This window comes from Trachemys scripta, chromosome 11 (genome assembly GCF_013100865.1).
Source record: "Trachemys scripta elegans isolate TJP31775 chromosome 11, CAS_Tse_1.0, whole genome shotgun sequence".
Taxonomy (NCBI): domain Eukaryota; kingdom Metazoa; phylum Chordata; order Testudines; family Emydidae; genus Trachemys; species Trachemys scripta.
Window position 1 is genome coordinate 1,878,549 of NC_048308.1, and position 17,898 is coordinate 1,896,446.

General features: G+C 54.4%; 1 protein-coding gene across 9 annotated transcripts in view; it reads left to right on the forward strand.

The window, feature by feature from the left end:
* TNS1 (tensin 1) overlaps nucleotides 1-17,682 on the forward strand; it is a 250,960-nt gene extending 233,278 nt beyond the window's left edge. For all 9 annotated transcript variants that reach the window (XM_034785186.1, XM_034785187.1, XM_034785188.1 and 6 more), the window contains 8 exons: nucleotides 62-193; nucleotides 1,098-1,190; nucleotides 3,373-3,450; nucleotides 4,235-4,306; nucleotides 5,801-5,969; nucleotides 7,675-7,743; nucleotides 8,908-8,940; nucleotides 11,436-17,682. In XM_034785186.1, coding sequence (XP_034641077.1) covers nucleotides 62-193; nucleotides 1,098-1,190; nucleotides 3,373-3,450; nucleotides 4,235-4,306; nucleotides 5,801-5,969; nucleotides 7,675-7,743; nucleotides 8,908-8,940; nucleotides 11,436-11,580 — 791 coding nt within the window. In that variant the 3' untranslated portion in view covers nucleotides 11,581-17,682. The remainder of the gene's footprint in view (nucleotides 1-61; nucleotides 194-1,097; nucleotides 1,191-3,372; nucleotides 3,451-4,234; nucleotides 4,307-5,800; nucleotides 5,970-7,674; nucleotides 7,744-8,907; nucleotides 8,941-11,435) is intronic.
* The last annotated feature ends 216 nt before the right edge of the window (nucleotides 17,683-17,898 follow it).

Below are 17,898 nucleotides of genomic sequence, written 5' to 3' on the forward strand. Positions count from 1 at the left end.
TCGGAGGCACCATAGCTGTCTCACTGCACGTCCTGACTCCTGCGCTCCTCTCCCTTCCCAGCCATCACACTACTGAAGGACAGGGAGCCCGGAGCCTTCATCATCCGAGACAGCCACTCCTTCCGGGGAGCCTACGGGCTGGCCATGAAAGTAGCCTCTCCGCCTCCCACCATCCTGCAGCAGAACAAGAAAGGTATTGTCGCCCGCCCCCGCGCGCCAGCCCCAGGGAGCACACGGCACTTCCCCTCCATTGTGCCGCTGCCTGAGCACGGGGCAGCTCGGGGCAGCGGAGCGCAGCTGGGTATGTGCTGAGGCAGCAGGAACCCGCCTGGTTTGCAGGGCGTTTAACTCTCGGCCGGCCTGAGCCGAAGCCCGTGGGAGCCTAGATCCAGGCCGAGGGTTGCCAGCAGAGTGTGTCTCTGTGCCCTCGTTGGCAAAGAGCCCACGGGCGTGGTCCCCTTTCTCTGGGCTGCGGCCCTCTCTGACCTGGGGTAGGGTGACTAGATAGAAAACACGAAAAATCGGGACAGGGGGTGGGCGGTAATAGGCATCTACATAAGAAAAAGCCCCGAATATCAAGACTGTCCCTATAAAATGGGGACACCCTACACTGGGGATTAAGTGTCCGGTCCCAAGCGCCCCTGGGCTGCAGCCTAGAATAGTATTCTATGGACCGGCCTCCCCTCCCACCTACCCCAGTGCCAACTGGAGTGACCCCAGGGAAGTCAGTGGAGTTAGCCCAGACGTACGCCACTGGGGCCTGGAGCGCAGAACCTGCCTCTTTCATGCAGCCTGTGGGGGGGATTTGAAAGGAGGCCCCCGGCTGGCTGCTGACTCACTCTCCCCGAGCTGCACCAGCTGGGAGTCCTTCACTGCTCTGCTCCCTCTGGAACCAGCCTGCTCACGCCCGGGGACAGCAAACCACAGCACCCCCCGGGGCTCTCGCTCCCCAGAGCCTGGGGCCCGGATCACCCCGCGGGCACTGGTGGGATGTTCACCCGAAGGGGCCAGGCTGGTCCAGGGCCTGCTGTCCTGGGGGGCACAAGGGGGTTGGCTTCAGGAGGGGCCTGGAGTGACGTCGTCCTCCCTCCCCCCAGGAGATATAACCAATGAGCTGGTGAGGCACTTCCTGATCGAGACCAGCCCGCGGGGGGTGAAGCTAAAAGGATGCCCCAACGAGCCCAACTTCGGTAAGTGGCAACGAACCTCTCCTCCCCTGTTCAGCCCTAGGACCGTTCGGTGCCCTGTGGCAGCGACGCCCCCTTGTGGGGAGTAAGCAGTATTGATAGGAATCGTCACAGGCATGACTGGATTTGGGGTCTCCTGTGGGCATTTGGAACAGAGGCCAAAAAGCATCTCCCAGACATTGCCACACATGTGCACTCACACACACACCCCCTCCAAACCCAGACACAAACTAACCAGGAGTTTGGCAACCAGACATCCAGGAACGACAGTAAAGCTGGGTCCTCTCTTAGGGTGGCCAGTTTTGGTTGGACAAATCTCTGGAGGTTTCATCCCATGACGTAATCTTTAATTCAAGGTTAAGCTTTAAATCCTGGAGGGTTGGCAGCCCTCTGTGCTTGGGGTGTGCAAACATCATTCCCGTTTAGATCAAAAGGAGCTGGAGGAAAATCCAATAGACAGTAGAACCTCAGAGTTATGAACAGCAGAGCAAACCCAACCACACACCTCATTTGGAACAGGAAATACGCAATCAGGGAGCAGCAGAGAGGGGGGGAAAAAAAAGAAGCAAATACAGGACAGTGCTGTGTTAAATGTAAACCACTAAAAAAATAAAGGGAAAGCAGCATTTTTCTTCTGCCCAGTAAAGGTTCAAAGCTGTCTGAAGTCAATGTTCAGTTGTAAACGTTTGAAAGAACCACCAGAACGCTTTGCACAGTTACGAACATTTCAGCGTTACAATCTCCGTCCCCGAGGTGTCTGTAACTCTGAGGTTCCACTGTCTTAATAACGGTTCCCTTCCGTGTCGCGATACAAACGCTGCTGATCATTAAATCTGAACGCACGGTCATAAATCTAGCTCCTCTGTCAGCTCGGATGCTCTTTACATTTTTTCCACTCAGTTCAGGCACCAAAAGTAGTCTAGTCAGTGTCACTTTCTGCTTATGATCAGTTTCACTAGGGGGGTCTGGTTCCCTAGCTCCAGGTTGTTGTGTTAATGGGGCAGATCTTCAACTGGTGTGAGCTGGCAGAGCGCCAGCGACTTCAGCTCCGCCACTGACTGCTTGTTTCACCCTGGCCGCGTCACTTAATATTTCCCCATCTGCAAGAAGGGCTGATAACAAGGCCTCACCTCACAGCTGTGTAGGGAGGATGCATTAGCCACTCCGGGCTGGGAATGTGAGACATGCTAGCTCCAGTGTGTGAGGGGAGAGAACCTGGAGCCTGTGCAAAGCTAGAGACAGTCACAATCCCTGTGCTCTGGGGAACACAGGAAATTCTCCATCTCGCTGGGGTGGAAAGAGGGCAGGGAAAGGCCACCCCGCCTCCCCCACTCCATGGAACTCCGCCCCCTGCTCAGAGCTGGGTTTGAATGCCAACATCTCCTGGCTGTTTACAAGGCCCGTGTATTGGCCTCGCTCGGCTGGTTTCCCTGGTCCCCTTTGCTCAGAAGAGAGGATAGGGACGGTTGCTGACGGTTAGGGAAAGGTGGCTGGCTCCATGGGCTCTGGAGATGGGATTGATGTGCGCGGCCAGTGCGGGTGTTTGTATGACCCCTCTCCGGAGCCGAGGAGAGCCACAGCACTGATAGCCTCCAGCTGCCGCTTGGACTCAGGACAGGGCCGGAGAGAGACTGATCCCTCTGTAAACCAGCGCCTGACGTTCAGGGTTCAATGACCCTAACCCGGAAAGCCCATGTCCCTCATCCCTGCTGACTGGAGGGTCGGCTGGGCAAGCAGCAACGGGAGCTCCACACGCAGCCGGTCGTCTGGAATTAACTCACGCCGGGTGTTAAAATCGCCCATGGAAACGTCACAGCTGGGTTCGAGGAGACGAGGGAGACGGGGCTGGGTTTACCTCCCCTGGCCTCGCCCTGGGCGGGGCTCCTACCGGAAGGCAGGAGAACAAGGAACACCAGTGAACTCCAGGACACGGGGAGGTGGGAGACACTGGAAAGGACAGAGCCGGTCTGCTCCCCTGAGTATCCCCCTTACTCACGCAGTGCCAGTGAAGTCACCGGGGCTACTCAGGACTAAGGGATCCTGGGCCAAAGCGAGCAGGTGGAGAAGCTAGTGGATGGCTTGTTAGCTGATGGGGAAGGAACGTCCCTGGTCTATTGCAGGCTGTGCCAATGCGCCAGCCTCAGCGCTCGCACTGACCGCGTTCCCTGTCGGGCTCTCTCCCCAGGATGCCTGTCTGCTCTGGTGTACCAGCACTCCATCATCCCACTGGCCTTGCCCTGCAAGCTGGTCATTCCCGACCGAGGTAGGAGGCACGGGGGATGCACCGGGGCTGGGGCTGGATGGATTTTTGACCCCGCTCAGCACCGAAGGGCGGGACTGGAAAGCTTTATAAGATCCCACCTTGTGTCCCCACAAGATCCCAGTGTGTCTTACCCTGGAGATGTTGCGGATTCGGTTCCTTCTTTACTTCTCTGCCAGGACCCAAGCTCAGCAGTCGGTGTCCCCTGGCAGAAGCAATGTGTGTCAAGTAATATGTTCAGGACCCGTCCATCTCATTAGTATTATTTGTGTTACCATGGGGCCTAGGAGGAGTCTGGACCAGGACTGCATCTCCCAGGCCCTAGGGTAATGGATGGATGGGTAAAACAGAACAAATCCTCCATCTTGGCAGGGGTTAGGCCAGATGACCCTTGTGGCCCTTCCTAACCCCCTCTATGAGTCTGTGACCAGACCCCATTGTTCTTGGAGCTGTACAAACCCAGAAAAGAAAGCGCTTACAACTCCTCTTTGGGATTAGGTCCCTCAGCCCCCCCGGATCCAAACTCCCCCAGCCCCGGGAAAGTTCTGATCCGCACCCTAAACACGACGTCATGACTTCGACTGAGAGGGCAGCCGATCGAGATTCCCACGGAGACACGCTCAGTGCGTACGGCTCCTCGGCGACAGTGTTCCCCCATCACACCGTCGCTTCTGCAGGTCCCCATCGTAGGAGTGAGTCGCTGGGGCCCCAGCGTGTCCCCTGCGGCGCATATTCCCAGATCGCAGTCGCGGAGGAGTCACGGTCCTTCTGTTTCCCTGTTTTTTAGATCCCACGGACAAAACGAAAGAGGCGGCCTCAGCTGCCAACTCAGCGACAGACCTGCTCAAGCAAGGAGCTGGTGAGTGGCCACGATGTGCCGGGGAGGGTTGCAGGCGTGGCGTGCACGCGGGAGGGAGCTCCGTCTGCATCGCCTGCCGCCTTCCTTTTACCCACTGTGTGACCCTGACGCACTTTGCTCGCGCTCAGGGATGCAGGCCCAGCGCGGATGCTTCAAAAGCAGAGCGGGGGCGCTTAGAGCCCCCGGGGGAGCCCTGGGTTCCAATCAGACAGCCACCAGCCCACGCTGGCCCCTGCGGCTGCACCCATGAGGCAGCTCACAGGCGTTATTTTAGGTTACGAAAGATTCAGAGATAGGGAGGGCTTGGAAACCTCAGCCTCCTCCCCCATTGGAAGGGCAGCGGGCGCCAGGCTGGAATTGCATAGCCGGGGTTTGGCTTCCTCAACGTTACGCTGAACGTAGGCGATGTTCAAATATACTGGGTGGGAGGGTGGTCTGGTGATCGGAGTGCAGCCTGGGAGCTAGGACTCCTGGGTTCTCCTCCTGGCTCAGGGAAGGAACATGGTCTAATAGTTAGAGCAGGGCACGGGGAGCCAGGACTCCTGGGTTCCTTTCCTGGCTCAGTGAAGGAACGTGGTCTAATAGTTAAAGCAGGGCACGGGGAGCCCGGACTCCTGGGTTCTGCACCCAGTTGTGCCACTGCCTGGCTGGGTAGCTTCCCCTCTGTGTGCCTCAGCGCCTGGGGGATAAGGCTGTTTCCCTTCCAGGTGGGGCTGTGAGGCTCCATGAATGACTGTGAGGGGCGGTTCCAAAAAGCTGCTCCTCATCGTTAGAGACAAGCCCACGCCCCGGCACCGGGATCCAGAGCTTGATTTCGAATCTCCCGCAAAGTCTGGGGCTGCTTGGGCCTGGGGTTTGTATAAAGGATCCCGTTGCTGACCCTCAAGCCTGACCGGCAGCCACCCCTGCTATTCCTGTTCTGGGCTCCCCGCCGACACACACTCAGCTCTACTGGGGCCCCTTGATCCCAGCTCGCAGCCCTCCCTGCTGTTCCAGTCCTGGGTCCCCCCCCCCCATAGCTCTGCCTCAGTCCTGACCCTCAGCCCATCCTGGGCTCCCCACCACCACCACCCCCAGCTCTGCCACGCCCCTCGCTTTGACCCACAGCCCGCTGCTACCCTAGCCGCAGATTCCCCACGCAGAGAGCTCTGCCGATGCCCCTCCGTCTTGACCCACAGCCCCATGCTTTCTTGTCCACCCCGGGCGCTGCCGAGAGCCAGTGTTTTAGGGTTTGGGACATGCTCAACCAGGCAGCAAGCCACAAACCTCACATTCCCTCATGATCTGAGCCGGGGATTGGAAGAGGAGGGTCTTGAGACAAGGGAGATGATACTCTGCCCCCTCTCCAGCCCCCCCCGCTGGAGCTTAGTTCCCGAGATGGAGGACAATAGCCAAGTGTGGGCTGGCTCCCGCATGGGTGCCTGGCCCATTGGGGCAGGGGACCTGGTGCCATTTGCACCCCGTCCCCTCACGCCCGCCGTGTTTCCCTTCCAGCCTGTAACGTGCTCTTCATCAACTCGGTGGAGATGGAGTCGCTGACGGGCCCACAGGCCATCGCCAAAGCCATCAGCGAGACGCTGGCCCTGGCGCCCACGCCCACCGCCACCATCGTGCACTTCAAAGTCTCGGCGCAGGGAATCACCTTGACGGACAACCAGAGAAAGTAAGAGCCCCAGCTGAACATAAGAACGGCCATACCGGGTCAGACCAAAGGTCCATCTAGCCCAGTATCCTGTCTACCACCAGTGGCCAATGCCAGGTGCCCCAGAGGGAGTGAACCTAACAGATAATGATCAAGTGATCTCTCTCCTGCCATCCATCTCCATCCTCTGACAAACAGAGGCTAGGGACACCATTCCTTACCTGTCCTGGCTAATAGCCATTAATGGACTTCACCACCATGAATTTATCCAGTTCTCTTTTAAATAATAAATGGAGATATACCTATCTCCTAGAACTGGAAGGAACCTTGAAAGGTCATTGAGTCCAGCCCCCTGCCTTCACTAGCAGGACTAAGTACGGATTTTGCCCCAGATCCCTAAGTGGCCCCCTCAAGGATTGAACTCACAACCCTGGGTTTAGACGGCCAATTCTTGAACCACTGAGCTATCCCTCCCTGGGCCCAGCTCCTGTGGGGACCGTGTCGTGCCGGGACACCCCGGCATTGAGCACACACAGGTCACCGCGGAACGAGCTGCGGTGGAACTGGGTGAACAGGTAGGGCCGCAGCTGGCCACCCCCGCAGGAATTTGCCCTCCGAACCTGGCAAGTTCTGCGGACGTAAATCCGCGGTGACGTTGGCGTCACGCTGGAACAGGCTGTCAGGAGAGGGCCGGACCGGAGGCCTGTGAAGAATAGCCGGGATCTTGGAAGGAGCTGAGGAGTGGGGGGGAAGCATTGCCTAATGGCTAGGGTGCGAGTCAGGGAGCTGGGAAACTGAGGCTCAATCCCCAGCTCTGTCTGTGATCTTGGGCAAGTCAGTTCCTCTCAGCGTCTCAGGTACAATGGGGGGTGGGGGCACTGTCCTGCCTCCCCCGGGTGTAGGAGGATAAATGCACTGGAGATCATGGTAGCAGGGGGTCATAGGGTCCTGCAGTGGGGGGTCGGCTGGACTGGAGTTGGGATACAGTGGCTGTGGCTATTTAACCACAACTCTCAGGAGCCTTGTGGAGGCAGACGGGGTTTCTGTGTCTGAACAAACGGAGGTAAGACAGAGACAGATCTGACTGGAGACTCCGTTCCATGAGAAACGGGGTCCGATCCAGACTTGATTTCAGTTCCCACCCCAGAGAGTCGCTGGGCTTTGGTTTGGGTTTTTGGATGGTATATTGAAGAGGGAGTTTGGAGCTATGCGTCTTTTAAAAGGTCCGGGCTGTACTGGCCCTGTCACTGTGGCAGGTGGGGTATTGCTGTGGGAAATGGAGGGTTTGATTCCCAGTCCTGGCTGCTCTCCCCCATGCTTTGGGAAGGGGGCATGCACCGGGGCAGAGAGTGCTTGGCATGCAGAGAATGCTGCCTGGGGAACAGGCTCGTGAAAGGATCATCACGTACCTGGATGCTCCCAGGACGGGCCCACTTTACTCAGGTCTGATCCACCTCTCACTGGCAGCTAACAGGACAACGAAAGGCTCCCTGCCCCCGTCCCTATTTCAGGTGTGGCAAGGCAAAGTCATCGCGTCACGCGTTCACCCGGCACCATGGCCTCCGCTCCCGCGGGGATTGCCCGGCTGTGTGAGGACGCGACCTCTCATTAACGCCGCCTCCTGCAAACGTGGCGGGAGAAGGGCCGGCGGGGCGGGGCTCCGTGCGGGATGCAGAGCCTAGCGGCTGATCTGACGCGCTCACCGTGGCCTCTGCTTGTGTTTCAGATTGTTCTTCAGACGACATTATCCCCTCAGCACCGTCACCTACTGCGACCTGGACCCCCAGGAACGAAAGTAAGTGCCGTCGCCGGAGGTCCCTGCGTGGGAATGGGGTTGGAGAAGGAATCCCCCTCCCTTGGGTCTGTGGGCGGGGCAACGTCTTCGCTAACCACAGCCAGCTTGCTTCTGGGGAGGAAAAAGGCTTGATCCCGTTGAAATCCAAAGGCAGCCGGCAGTCTGCCAGGGAGGGGCCACCAACCCCCGGGAAAATGAGCAGCGGCGGGGCAATCCGTCAGTGCCAGCTGACTATAACGTGTCGTTCCTGCTCCGTGCTGTCGAGAACGGCGACATCCCCCTGCTCTCGGGTCTCTGGCGATATCGCCCGGGGGGAAATCCCTAGAGACACGGTGGATTCTCCATCACTTGGAGTTGTTAAGTCAAGACTGGATGTCTCTCTTGCTCTAGCCCAGTTCTGGGCTGGATGCAGGATCCCTGTGGGAGGTTTTCTGGTCTTGCTATGCCGGAAGCCAGGCCCGATGAAAGTAATGGGCTCTTCCGGCTTTAAAACCTATGAACTTCCCAACCGTCAATTGGTGCTGGCGAGCGGGAAACGCTAGAGTTAAGTATCCAATCCCGTTTCCAGCCTAGGAGGCTGTTGAGGGCCCTGCAGGATACGGTCACGGCCAGATACTGCAGCCAGGCAATACGATGCGCCTGCCTCAGGCAGCACGTTATCTGCAGAGCATGCTCTTTGTAGCAGCTGGCCTTCGCTCCTGGGCAAGGGATCCGTTTTCAGTGGGGAACTGGGGCGTCAGATGGAGCCTGTTTGGTGTCTCTGCTTAAAAGGGTCAGGTTCTGATAAAAACAATGCTGCAAAGGAGATCATTTAGGTGCGGGCGTTTGCCCGTGGGCATGGGAGCGCTTGTAGGGGGTTCAGTCCATAGAAGCAGGTCTTAGAAACAGGCTCGTATCTAGTTCCAAGACGTCAATGGACTAGAGTGACTTTATGTTCAGGGGAGTTAGGAGCCTAAATACTTCTGAGGATCTGGGCCGCACCGCCTTGTTTTCAGAGGTTTCCCCAGCCCCCCATGGCCTCATTTAGAGCTTCTGAAAGTCAGGCCCGGGCAGGACTTTGCAGCCAGTGCTTGGCCTGAGACGGTGACGCTAGCACATGAGTGTGGTACCATTGTGCTTGGTGAGAAGAGCAGTAATTCCCTGGGGCTCTTTTTCTCCCGGCAGATGGACTAAATCAGACGGCGGAGGTCCCGCAAAGTAAGTGCCACTTATTGAATTCTTTGCTGCCGTTCACATTCTGACCGTTGGGTTGCGTTTGCGTTTTGAGCTGGCCCTGCGAGCCACCCGCTGAGTGAATGCTCCTGACAGGCAAACCGGACCAGAGCAACCCTGCCAAGCGTGGATGCTTCTCCAGCCTCTTCCGTCAAAAAAACCCAGCCATCCCGACGGGGTGTGTCAATGGGCACACATCACAGTTTGCTCTGTCCTTCAAGTCACATGTCCGGTGCATGCTAGCGGCTCCTGTCTCTGGCCTTGGTGAGCAGGGAAGAAGCAGCTGCTGGAAGACGTGCCAGGCATAGGCAACGACTCCGTGGGTGCTCCAGGACTGGAGGGACCCCGCCCCCCTGCTCCAGCTCACCTCCGCCTCTGCCTCCTCCACGAGCGTGCCGCTGGGTCCTGCTTCTCCCCACTCCCTCCCAGCGCTTGCGCCGCAAAACAGCTGTTTCGTGGGGCAGGGAGGGAGGGGAGAGGAGGGGGAACATGGCGCGCTGGGGGGGAAGAAGGACGCTGGGGTGGGGATTTGGGGAAGGGATCCAATAGGAGTAGGGAGGGGGCAGAGTTGGGGTGTGAACTTTGCGGAAGGGGTTGGAATGGGGGGGCGGGGCCAGGAGCAGGGAAAGGGTGGAGTCGGGGCGGGGCCAGGGGCGGTGTGGGGGCACGAGCACCAACCGGCGCCGGAGAAAGTTGGCGCCTATGGTGGCAGGACGTTTTTGACTCCCAGGCTCAATTTGTTCTCTATGGTGCTCCGGTGGGGCAGGGCACCTGCTGACTCGGCAGTGCCCCCTCTGGAGCAGGTCGGGACTGCAGGCAGTGTCATCGTCCCCCAGCAGGCAGGTGCGCCCAAATCTGGCTCTCACAGCTGCCCGTCGTGGCTGGGAAACGTTTCCCTCTGCAGCCTGCGACTGTAATAACTCACAACAAAACCAAAGGCCGCAGGAAGAGACCATTTCCCTGTGGCGGGGCCAGCGGGACATGCCCCGAGGTGTGGGGTCCTGTTGGCATGTGTCCCCCGTGGCTAGACAGTCCCTGACCGCTCCCATCAGCGTTAATGGCAGCTCTGCAGGTAGCCCCAAGGTCAGGAGTACGAAGACTCCTCTCCTCCTCCAGGCCTGGCCAGCGTCGCACGTCCCCAAGCGAACGAGGGCAGTGGGAAGGGGCAGCCGTGCGGATCCTTTGCCCTACGTCGCCCACGGGGGGACGGAGCTGCCAGCTGAGCCCATTTCGAGTGTGCCCAGGCCCCACTAATTTTAGTCATTGTGTTAGCGAAGGGCTTTTAATTAGTATCCCCAGCTGTCGGGATTTTTCGCTCTCTAATTAGAAATGACCTGGCAGGGAGCTGGCTAACATTCTGTTCCCCTCCAATCCCGTATTTATAACCTGGCTTTTAACGTTCGAATTAAAAAGGATATTTTGTTTGTACGAGGGGAGGGAGATTTTAATGGAGCCGGACAATCCCCCGGCTCCTCCCGCCCCCTGTCTCCTCCAAGACTAACAAACCTGCCGTTCCCCTTCCATGTCTGGGAAGATGAATTACCACGTAGAAATCCACGGCCGGCCCCCTTGGCCCCCAGGAGAGGTTCTGAATGTGCAACATGCACCCAGGACAATGCCTGTCCCCTGGGAAATAAATATTCTTGTCCTTTGAAGCACCTGGACGTGATTATTTTGCAGGCTGCTTCAGGGAATAGTCACATTTAAAAAAGCCCAAGGGTCTTGCCAAGCAGAGCGTGCCCATCACCGCCTAGCTGCTAGGATCAGGGCATGTCACCCGCCTTTTTCCCTTGAAACGCAGCCTCCCGCAGACAGGTGGTTGGCACAGGCCACGCCCGGGCATGAAAGGGACGATGGGCACAGTGGGCGCCGACGCATAGGAGTGGTTTCCTCAGAGGGAAGAAGCCAGCTGCAGCCCCCCTTGGCTTTAAGGGGCGTTGCTGGTGGCTCAGCACCTCTGGGGATTTGGCCTATGCTCACAAGGCCCCGGCAGAGAGTGGCTGGTGGAGGGGAGGAGAGGAGAGTGAGCAGCGCTGAGGGGGGCGGAGTGGAGACGGCAAAGCTGGAGGACGGAGAAGGAAAGGAGAAGCCATGGTCAGTGATCCGCACAGCCGCACTGGCAGGCCGGTGGCCACTCCGGTCCCTTTGGGGACAGCTGAAGGGCACGAAGCAAAACCCCAGACCCAGGGATGGGGGAAGTGCGGCTCTGGGTCCAGGCTGGGCCGCACAACCCCAGGCCACGTACCCGGAGCAGCGGCCATCAGTTCTCTCCAGTGGGCGACCACGTGTAGGCTGCGACGTTGGCTCACCAGTTAGGGGGTGTGGTTTAGCGGCTTGTCATCCAGATGGGCCAGAGGTTCTAATGTGGGCCGCCCCGTCCCGTCTCTTGCCCCCGTGAGCCGGATCCCGTTGCTGGGTATGCCGTTGTCTCACGATCCTGGCAGCTCTCTCATGCGCATTCTCTCTTTCTGACCCAACAGGCTCTTCGGCTTTGTGGCCAGGAAGCAGGGAAGCACAACGGACAACATTTGTCACCTCTTCGCCGAGCAGGATCCTGACCAGCCGGCCGCCGCCATCGTCAATTTCGTGTCAAGGGTCATGCTTGGCTCCGGCCAGAAGAGATGAACCGCTGGACACGGGTAGTTCTTGCCCTTGAATTTTGGAGAAGGACTTGGAGTTGATCCGAGAAGGAGCGCGAGGAAGTGCATTGTGGGAGAGGGAAGTGAATCGGGGGGAAACGGTCTGAATTGCAGAAGAAAAAAACCCTCACCCAATCGTAATGTAACAAAACAAAACTAAAGGAAGCGATGTCAGCGCATTTCCCGTCGCAGGGAATGCGACCAGCGCCACCGCCAGGAATCGGAGGAGTGGAACCGGGTTGGCTTTTGGATAAGCGTCCCCATGGGGGGGTTCAGGTGACGAATTCATCCCGGGTCATAGTGGGGACGTTCGCGGCCCTGCTAACCAACAGCTCTGTTTGCAAATGTCAGTCGTTTGTTTTAAATAACCGTGGCTAACCGATCGAACAAAAGGCAGGTCTGCAGGACCCCCCCACTCTCCTCCCCAGGGACTTACCCATTGGGACAGCTTACCAAGGGCAGTGGTGGGCTTTCTCCATCACTGGCAATTTTTAAATCAAGCTGAGGTGTTTTGCTAAGAGATCTGCTCTGGTTCGAAGAGGAATGAATTCAGGCAGATCTCTGGCCCGTGTTACGCAGCAGGTCAGACTGGAGCTCAGTGGTCCATTCTGGCCTTATGTCCTATGTGCTAGAGCAGTGGTTTTCTACCAGTGCTCCACAGACCCCGGGGGGTGGGTGGGGGTCTGCAGACTATGTCTAAGATTTCCAAAGGGGTCCGCACCTCCATTTGAAATTTTTTAGGGGTCCGCAAATGAAAACCGGTTGAAAACCACTGTGCTCGAGTGATCAGGCAGGAAAACAAAGGATGGTCAATATCCCTTTTAACCTTCCCTTCTCTGAGGTCTGCAACTCCTGTGTAGATGACGTGTGTGTGGGATGTGTCATACATGTACATTCACAGCAGCGGGGTTTATATAAAGCCTATGCCCCCTAGCGACTCCTTTTGGTCTCTGTGCTGCACACCCAGCCCATCAGGATTTCCTGGCAGCAGAAGGGAGAGAATTCAGATCCTCCTGCTCCAAAAAAGCACAGGACCGTGGCCGCTTGAGCGAAAGGGGACGCGCTGGTTAGCGGTATGGGATCTATGACACATAGGTGCGCAGTTCTGATTCCATCCAGTACCGGGCGGTGGTGACGCATACACACTAGGCAGTTCTTATATACGCACAGAGTTGCATAGCAGTTTGCCCTTCACTAACTGCACTCAGGACCATGCTTTCCAAAGATCATCTTCACCAGGAAGATCTTCTGGCCTATATACAATGGGGCCTGCAGTACCAGTCCTTTACCCTGTATTTTCACCCGCAGACTGTCACGTGTTCTCTTAAAGACGAACATACCGGAAGCGGACACAAGTCTGGTCGAGCCTGGTCTCTTCTCCTTCTGTAGGCGGTCAAGCGATTTGTTCATTGCACGGACATTTGGTTGCACGAAAGGCAAATAAGTATAAAGAAAACTCAGGCATTTTTGGAGGCCACTAAAAGAAAAGCCCCTGTGGTCTGTGGGTGGCTTTGGTTTGCCTGATTCTCTCAGCTGATCCAAAAGCCGAGAGATCTCACGGCTGGATTTGGTCCTCCGATGCTGTGCCCTGTGGAGGCTTGGAGCTCGGAATGTGTTGTAGTTTAGTAACCACCTAGTAGGCGTAAGCTTTGCTTTGGCTTCAGGAGGCCATAGGCCCTAGACCTTGCACTGAAATGCTAACTCACAAGAGCTATTGACTAGCCTTGCCAATATCAGCTCTGTCAGAGGAAGGTGTAAAACCTGCATCATTTTAGCTGGCCAACTACACAACCATTCCCCAGGGAGAAGGCAAAACATCTCTTAACTGCCTGGACTTTCCTCTGGTGGCTCCTATCTCACCCGAGCTACACGGAATCAGATGTTAACGACAGATCGCCCCATGGGGCCCAGTGTGGAGTCAGTGAGAGGACAAGAGCCCTGTATCTGTGGGTAATGCAGGAGGCAGGATAGCAGATTGGATGGGCCAACGCGTTCTTCCCGTGTGCTAAATCTTATGGGTGTATTTTTCTTTTTTTTATGCTTAGTTCAAGCTAGAGCTGAGACCCAAGCTATGAACAGCCCCCCCCCCCCCGCTCCCCCCCTCCAAAGCCCAAACACTCCCCAGCTCTGGGGGCATTCCAAACCCAGATCTCCATGGAGCTTGCGCCCAGCTCTGGGGAACCCTACACATTTGCATTGACAACCAATCTCCCAAGCATCTTTCTGGGGCTTTTGGAACATGCAGTAACCAGCCTGACTTGTTCAGATATGGTCAGCGGTGTTAGGGGCTGGGGGAAGCAGGAGAGATGGGCCTTTCCTGTTTGTGCTACATTTCAGTGCAAGGTTGTGTGATACAGGCTGTTAATAAAACCAAAAACCACCCAAGATCTAGAAACCAGCTAAAATATTGCAACCACCTGGATTCCCCCAGAGCACTCTGCTCTCTCATACAGAGGCAGTGTCCTGATATATATAATATATATATGAAATATACTGAAAAATACTGTAAGCTAATCAAATTTTTAAAAAGGGTTAAATTTACACAAAAATATTTATTTTTTGCCATAATGCTTTATGTGTATCTTATCTCCTCCATTATATACGGCCCCCACCCTGTCCCCATATAGACTCTTGTACGTATAACTCACAGTAGAGTGTAACAGACAAACGTGGTTTATTTCGGTTATACTAGCGACATGGGCAAGAGAGCGCAGTGCCCCTTTAGACCCCGCCCCCCCAAGAAGCAACGCGTATGATTGGTCCCCCACCTCTAACCCCCACCCCCTTTCCCTGTTGAACATGGAAATTTGCTAGCACCTGGAGCAAATTAGCGTGTGAGTTTGAAACCGTTGCCAAGTGACACGAGGGTTGGCGGCGTGCGCGGATGTGTGTGAGTGAGTGTGTGTGAGGGCCACAGCTGCGTGAGCATGCGGAGAGCTCTTTCGTTTCTGGATACCGGATGAGGGTTAGATTTGCGTCAGGGAGGTGTTGGGAGACTGGTACTGGGATGGGGTGGGAGTGGTCAGGGCCCTTTGTTCCAGCCCACCCCGTTGTATAGGACGTCGAGCTATTTTTATTTTAAGTTGTTGACAAGAAATGCCCTCCTTCTGCAAAATTCAAGCAAGAGGAACCCCTCACTTGTAACCTTCTCACCCTGCCATTAACCGATTAGACGAACACTGTGTTTATAGATATTTAAATATATAAAGGTATATTTTTTGAAAGTCTCTATTTTTCAGACTTCAGTTTTCTCACAGCTAAAGCTAATTTTATTATTTTTGTTTTAATCTGCTGTCCTGCCCCGGGAATTGGGGCCTGAGCCTTAAAGGCGTATTTTCCCCCCATAAAATGAACCCATATTAAGGCATCGAGCAATCTCGTCTATAAAACGATCACAGCAGATCCCTGATAATGACAGAACACTTGCTTCCAGCTGTGGCCGGCAACGGCTCACTACTAACTCACGAGCTGAAAGATGGAAGGTTTAGACCTTGTCAGATGCTCTAATGCTAAAATCACCATTGATTATAAGTTTAACTCAAAGCTAATCATCTTGCAAATGACATAGGCAGGTGTTTTCCAGCTTCCATTTAAGACCTTTTTTTAAAAAAAACAGTTGCATTTTATGGGTAACTTCTTTCTGTCATCCCTGATTTCCCAAGCCAGACCATCAGCTTGTGAAAATCCACTGATCTCTGTGAAGCTACTAAGCCAGGCAAAAACCTGGCTTCACCGGCCAAGGTTTATATTTTTCTTTCCTAAAGGGTCCGAGACGATTCTTTGTGTTTTAAAAATGCAGTCACAGTATTTGAGCTTGATGCTGATGCAATTTAGCCCAGCGGATGTATCCTAATAATCACACTGCGGTTTTTTTCAGCAGCGGATGTTATATCTCCCCCACACACGCAGACACTCACACCTTCTCCATGCACAAGGAACTGCATATATTCTTGCCAAAGATATCCTTTAAAATGCACTTTCCCCAGCCGGTTTTATTTTGTTTTGTAAATTGATTGTATGTGCTCTTTCCCCCTCCCTGCCAAGAACCCCTTTGCTGTCGATTTTGTTGTGTGTATTAGTAAACTCTGATTCCCGGAGCGCCCGGCTGATGTTAATTTTATGTAACTCTATATTCCAATAGAGTCGGAGATTCTTAAAATAGTTGACACAAGATATCCTGATTTCTTTAGCCGCAGACTGAGTGATGACAGCAACAGGTCAGTCAATTCTCGTCACCCCTCTCCTGGCCTTCCCTTCTCAAACCCCTTCGTAAAAGAACCCCGGAGACCAAGCAACATGCTGTAGTTGCTTGTGTCTGGTGGCATTTCAAACAAACTGCTATTTATGTCTCCTCCATATCTTACTGCTCAAGAAACTCCCTCCCCACCTCCCCCAGAAAGGGATATTGGAATGTCTTTGGGCTTCTGATCCAACGGGTGTCTTCCCATTGACTTATGAGCTTTGACTCAGAATCTGAAATCTACAAACATCCACTAAGCGCATTGTCATCCTTCAGTCCGAATGTCCTTTCATGGGATCGGATCCAAATTGTGCCTAGCTCCCTATTTACCAACTGGCTAACCAGCAACGCCCCAAACTTCAGACAATTTTGGCTCTACATCCAAGGTGTGTCATTGGCCATCATCGCATTGATCAGTACACTGGCATTGAATAACCCAGAATCAAAACACTGGCTCTAGGCTTTGGGGTCTCTCCTGGAGCTCTTGTGAAGTTTGATATAAAAACAGAATCGGTTTAAGACCGCGTCCATTCCTGGAACTGAACCGGTTCTGAGTTTCAATAAACGCAGAACCTTCCCCACTGCATCCATGCCCTCTTCTCCCGTTTCCATGCGGCCCTCTTTCCTAGCTGTGCTGGGATTGGAGCTGCTGGCAGAAAAGCTCTTCTCACTGCAGAACCCAGCACGTTCTTGTGAGGTTTCCAAGTCCAGTTTTTCAGCGTAACGAGGCTTGGGTGAAGAAATTGAACTGTTGGGAGCTTATCGGAACCAAACCAGTTTAGAGATTTGCCCTGCACTGGTTAATGTCTTTCCACTCTGTTCCTTCCCCGCACCCAACTCTGGTAATGCAAACAGGAACTACACACATACAACAAGACAAGTCAACATAACACAAGCCTCCCGCCCTCCCGCCATTCATCCACATAATGGGGCTACATTTGACACTGACTCCTCCCCTCCCCCCGTACAAATGAGCTGCCCCAAACTAGAGGTCAGAGCAGTCCATTTGAATCCTGAGTCACCTGAATCGGTATGCCTTTGTTTTCCCGTCTACAATATGGACATAACACCTTCCCCCATACCGGGATTTGGGGCTGATCCTGATCACACTGGTGCAGATCCTAAATCCTTGAGGTTAATGTTTGTAAAGCACGCGGCGTGCCGCCTTTAAAAGGCGCTGCAGGTGTGTAAAGTATTATTTAAACAAACCCTCCGTCTCATCAATAATCAAAAACCTGCTAATCAAACCGACAGGAAAATCGTGCAGCAAAGTGGGCTGGTATTTTTTGTTTTCCAAACTCGATGGTTGTTTTTTTCGTTCGTTTTTAAAAAATCACTCTTTTTTCCAATATTTCATTTGCTGTTGTGTTGCTACCATTGTCGATTTGGGAATGTTACACATGTATTTGCTAATCAGTGTTAACGAACAGTTTCAAATAACTTGCCTTCAGTTTGCATCGTGTCAGGTTTTTAAAAAAAACGTAAGAAACACAAAGGAGGAAAAGGAGAATTTCCCATTTTGGTGTATTTATAGCGATGGAAATATACTTTATGTTTTTCATCTTTGTGCCCATAACTTTGTCACTTGTATAAAGGCGACCTATGTTACTCATTGTCCATGTGTGAATGTGCACTACACCCCTCCCCTCGCCTTTGTTCCTCTCCTTTGTACAGAGGGCTGATTCTTTGCAGTTCATTGTATGGCTTTATAAGCGATAAAAGAATCAATTATATGTAATATACTGTTGCTTGGAATGCCAGCTCAGTGTCTGGATCGCTGGACTTGTATCTCAAAATTTAAGGGCGTGCGGGAATAAATGCTCTGTTCTTTTTGCACAGGGAAATCTATATGGTGACTGTGTTTGCTCCTGCCTCAGTTGCTTCTCCCCTTCCTAGGTGGAAACGTGGTGCCATGGGCTTGACGATTGAGGGCGGGTGTATGGGGATGTAATGATTCATGATCCATTGTCCCTCTTAAACGGGCGACATCTTTTAAAGAAAACGGCTACAACTCCAGACAGAAACAAACAGTCGCTTGTGCGGCTTGACTTCCAGCATGGTCTC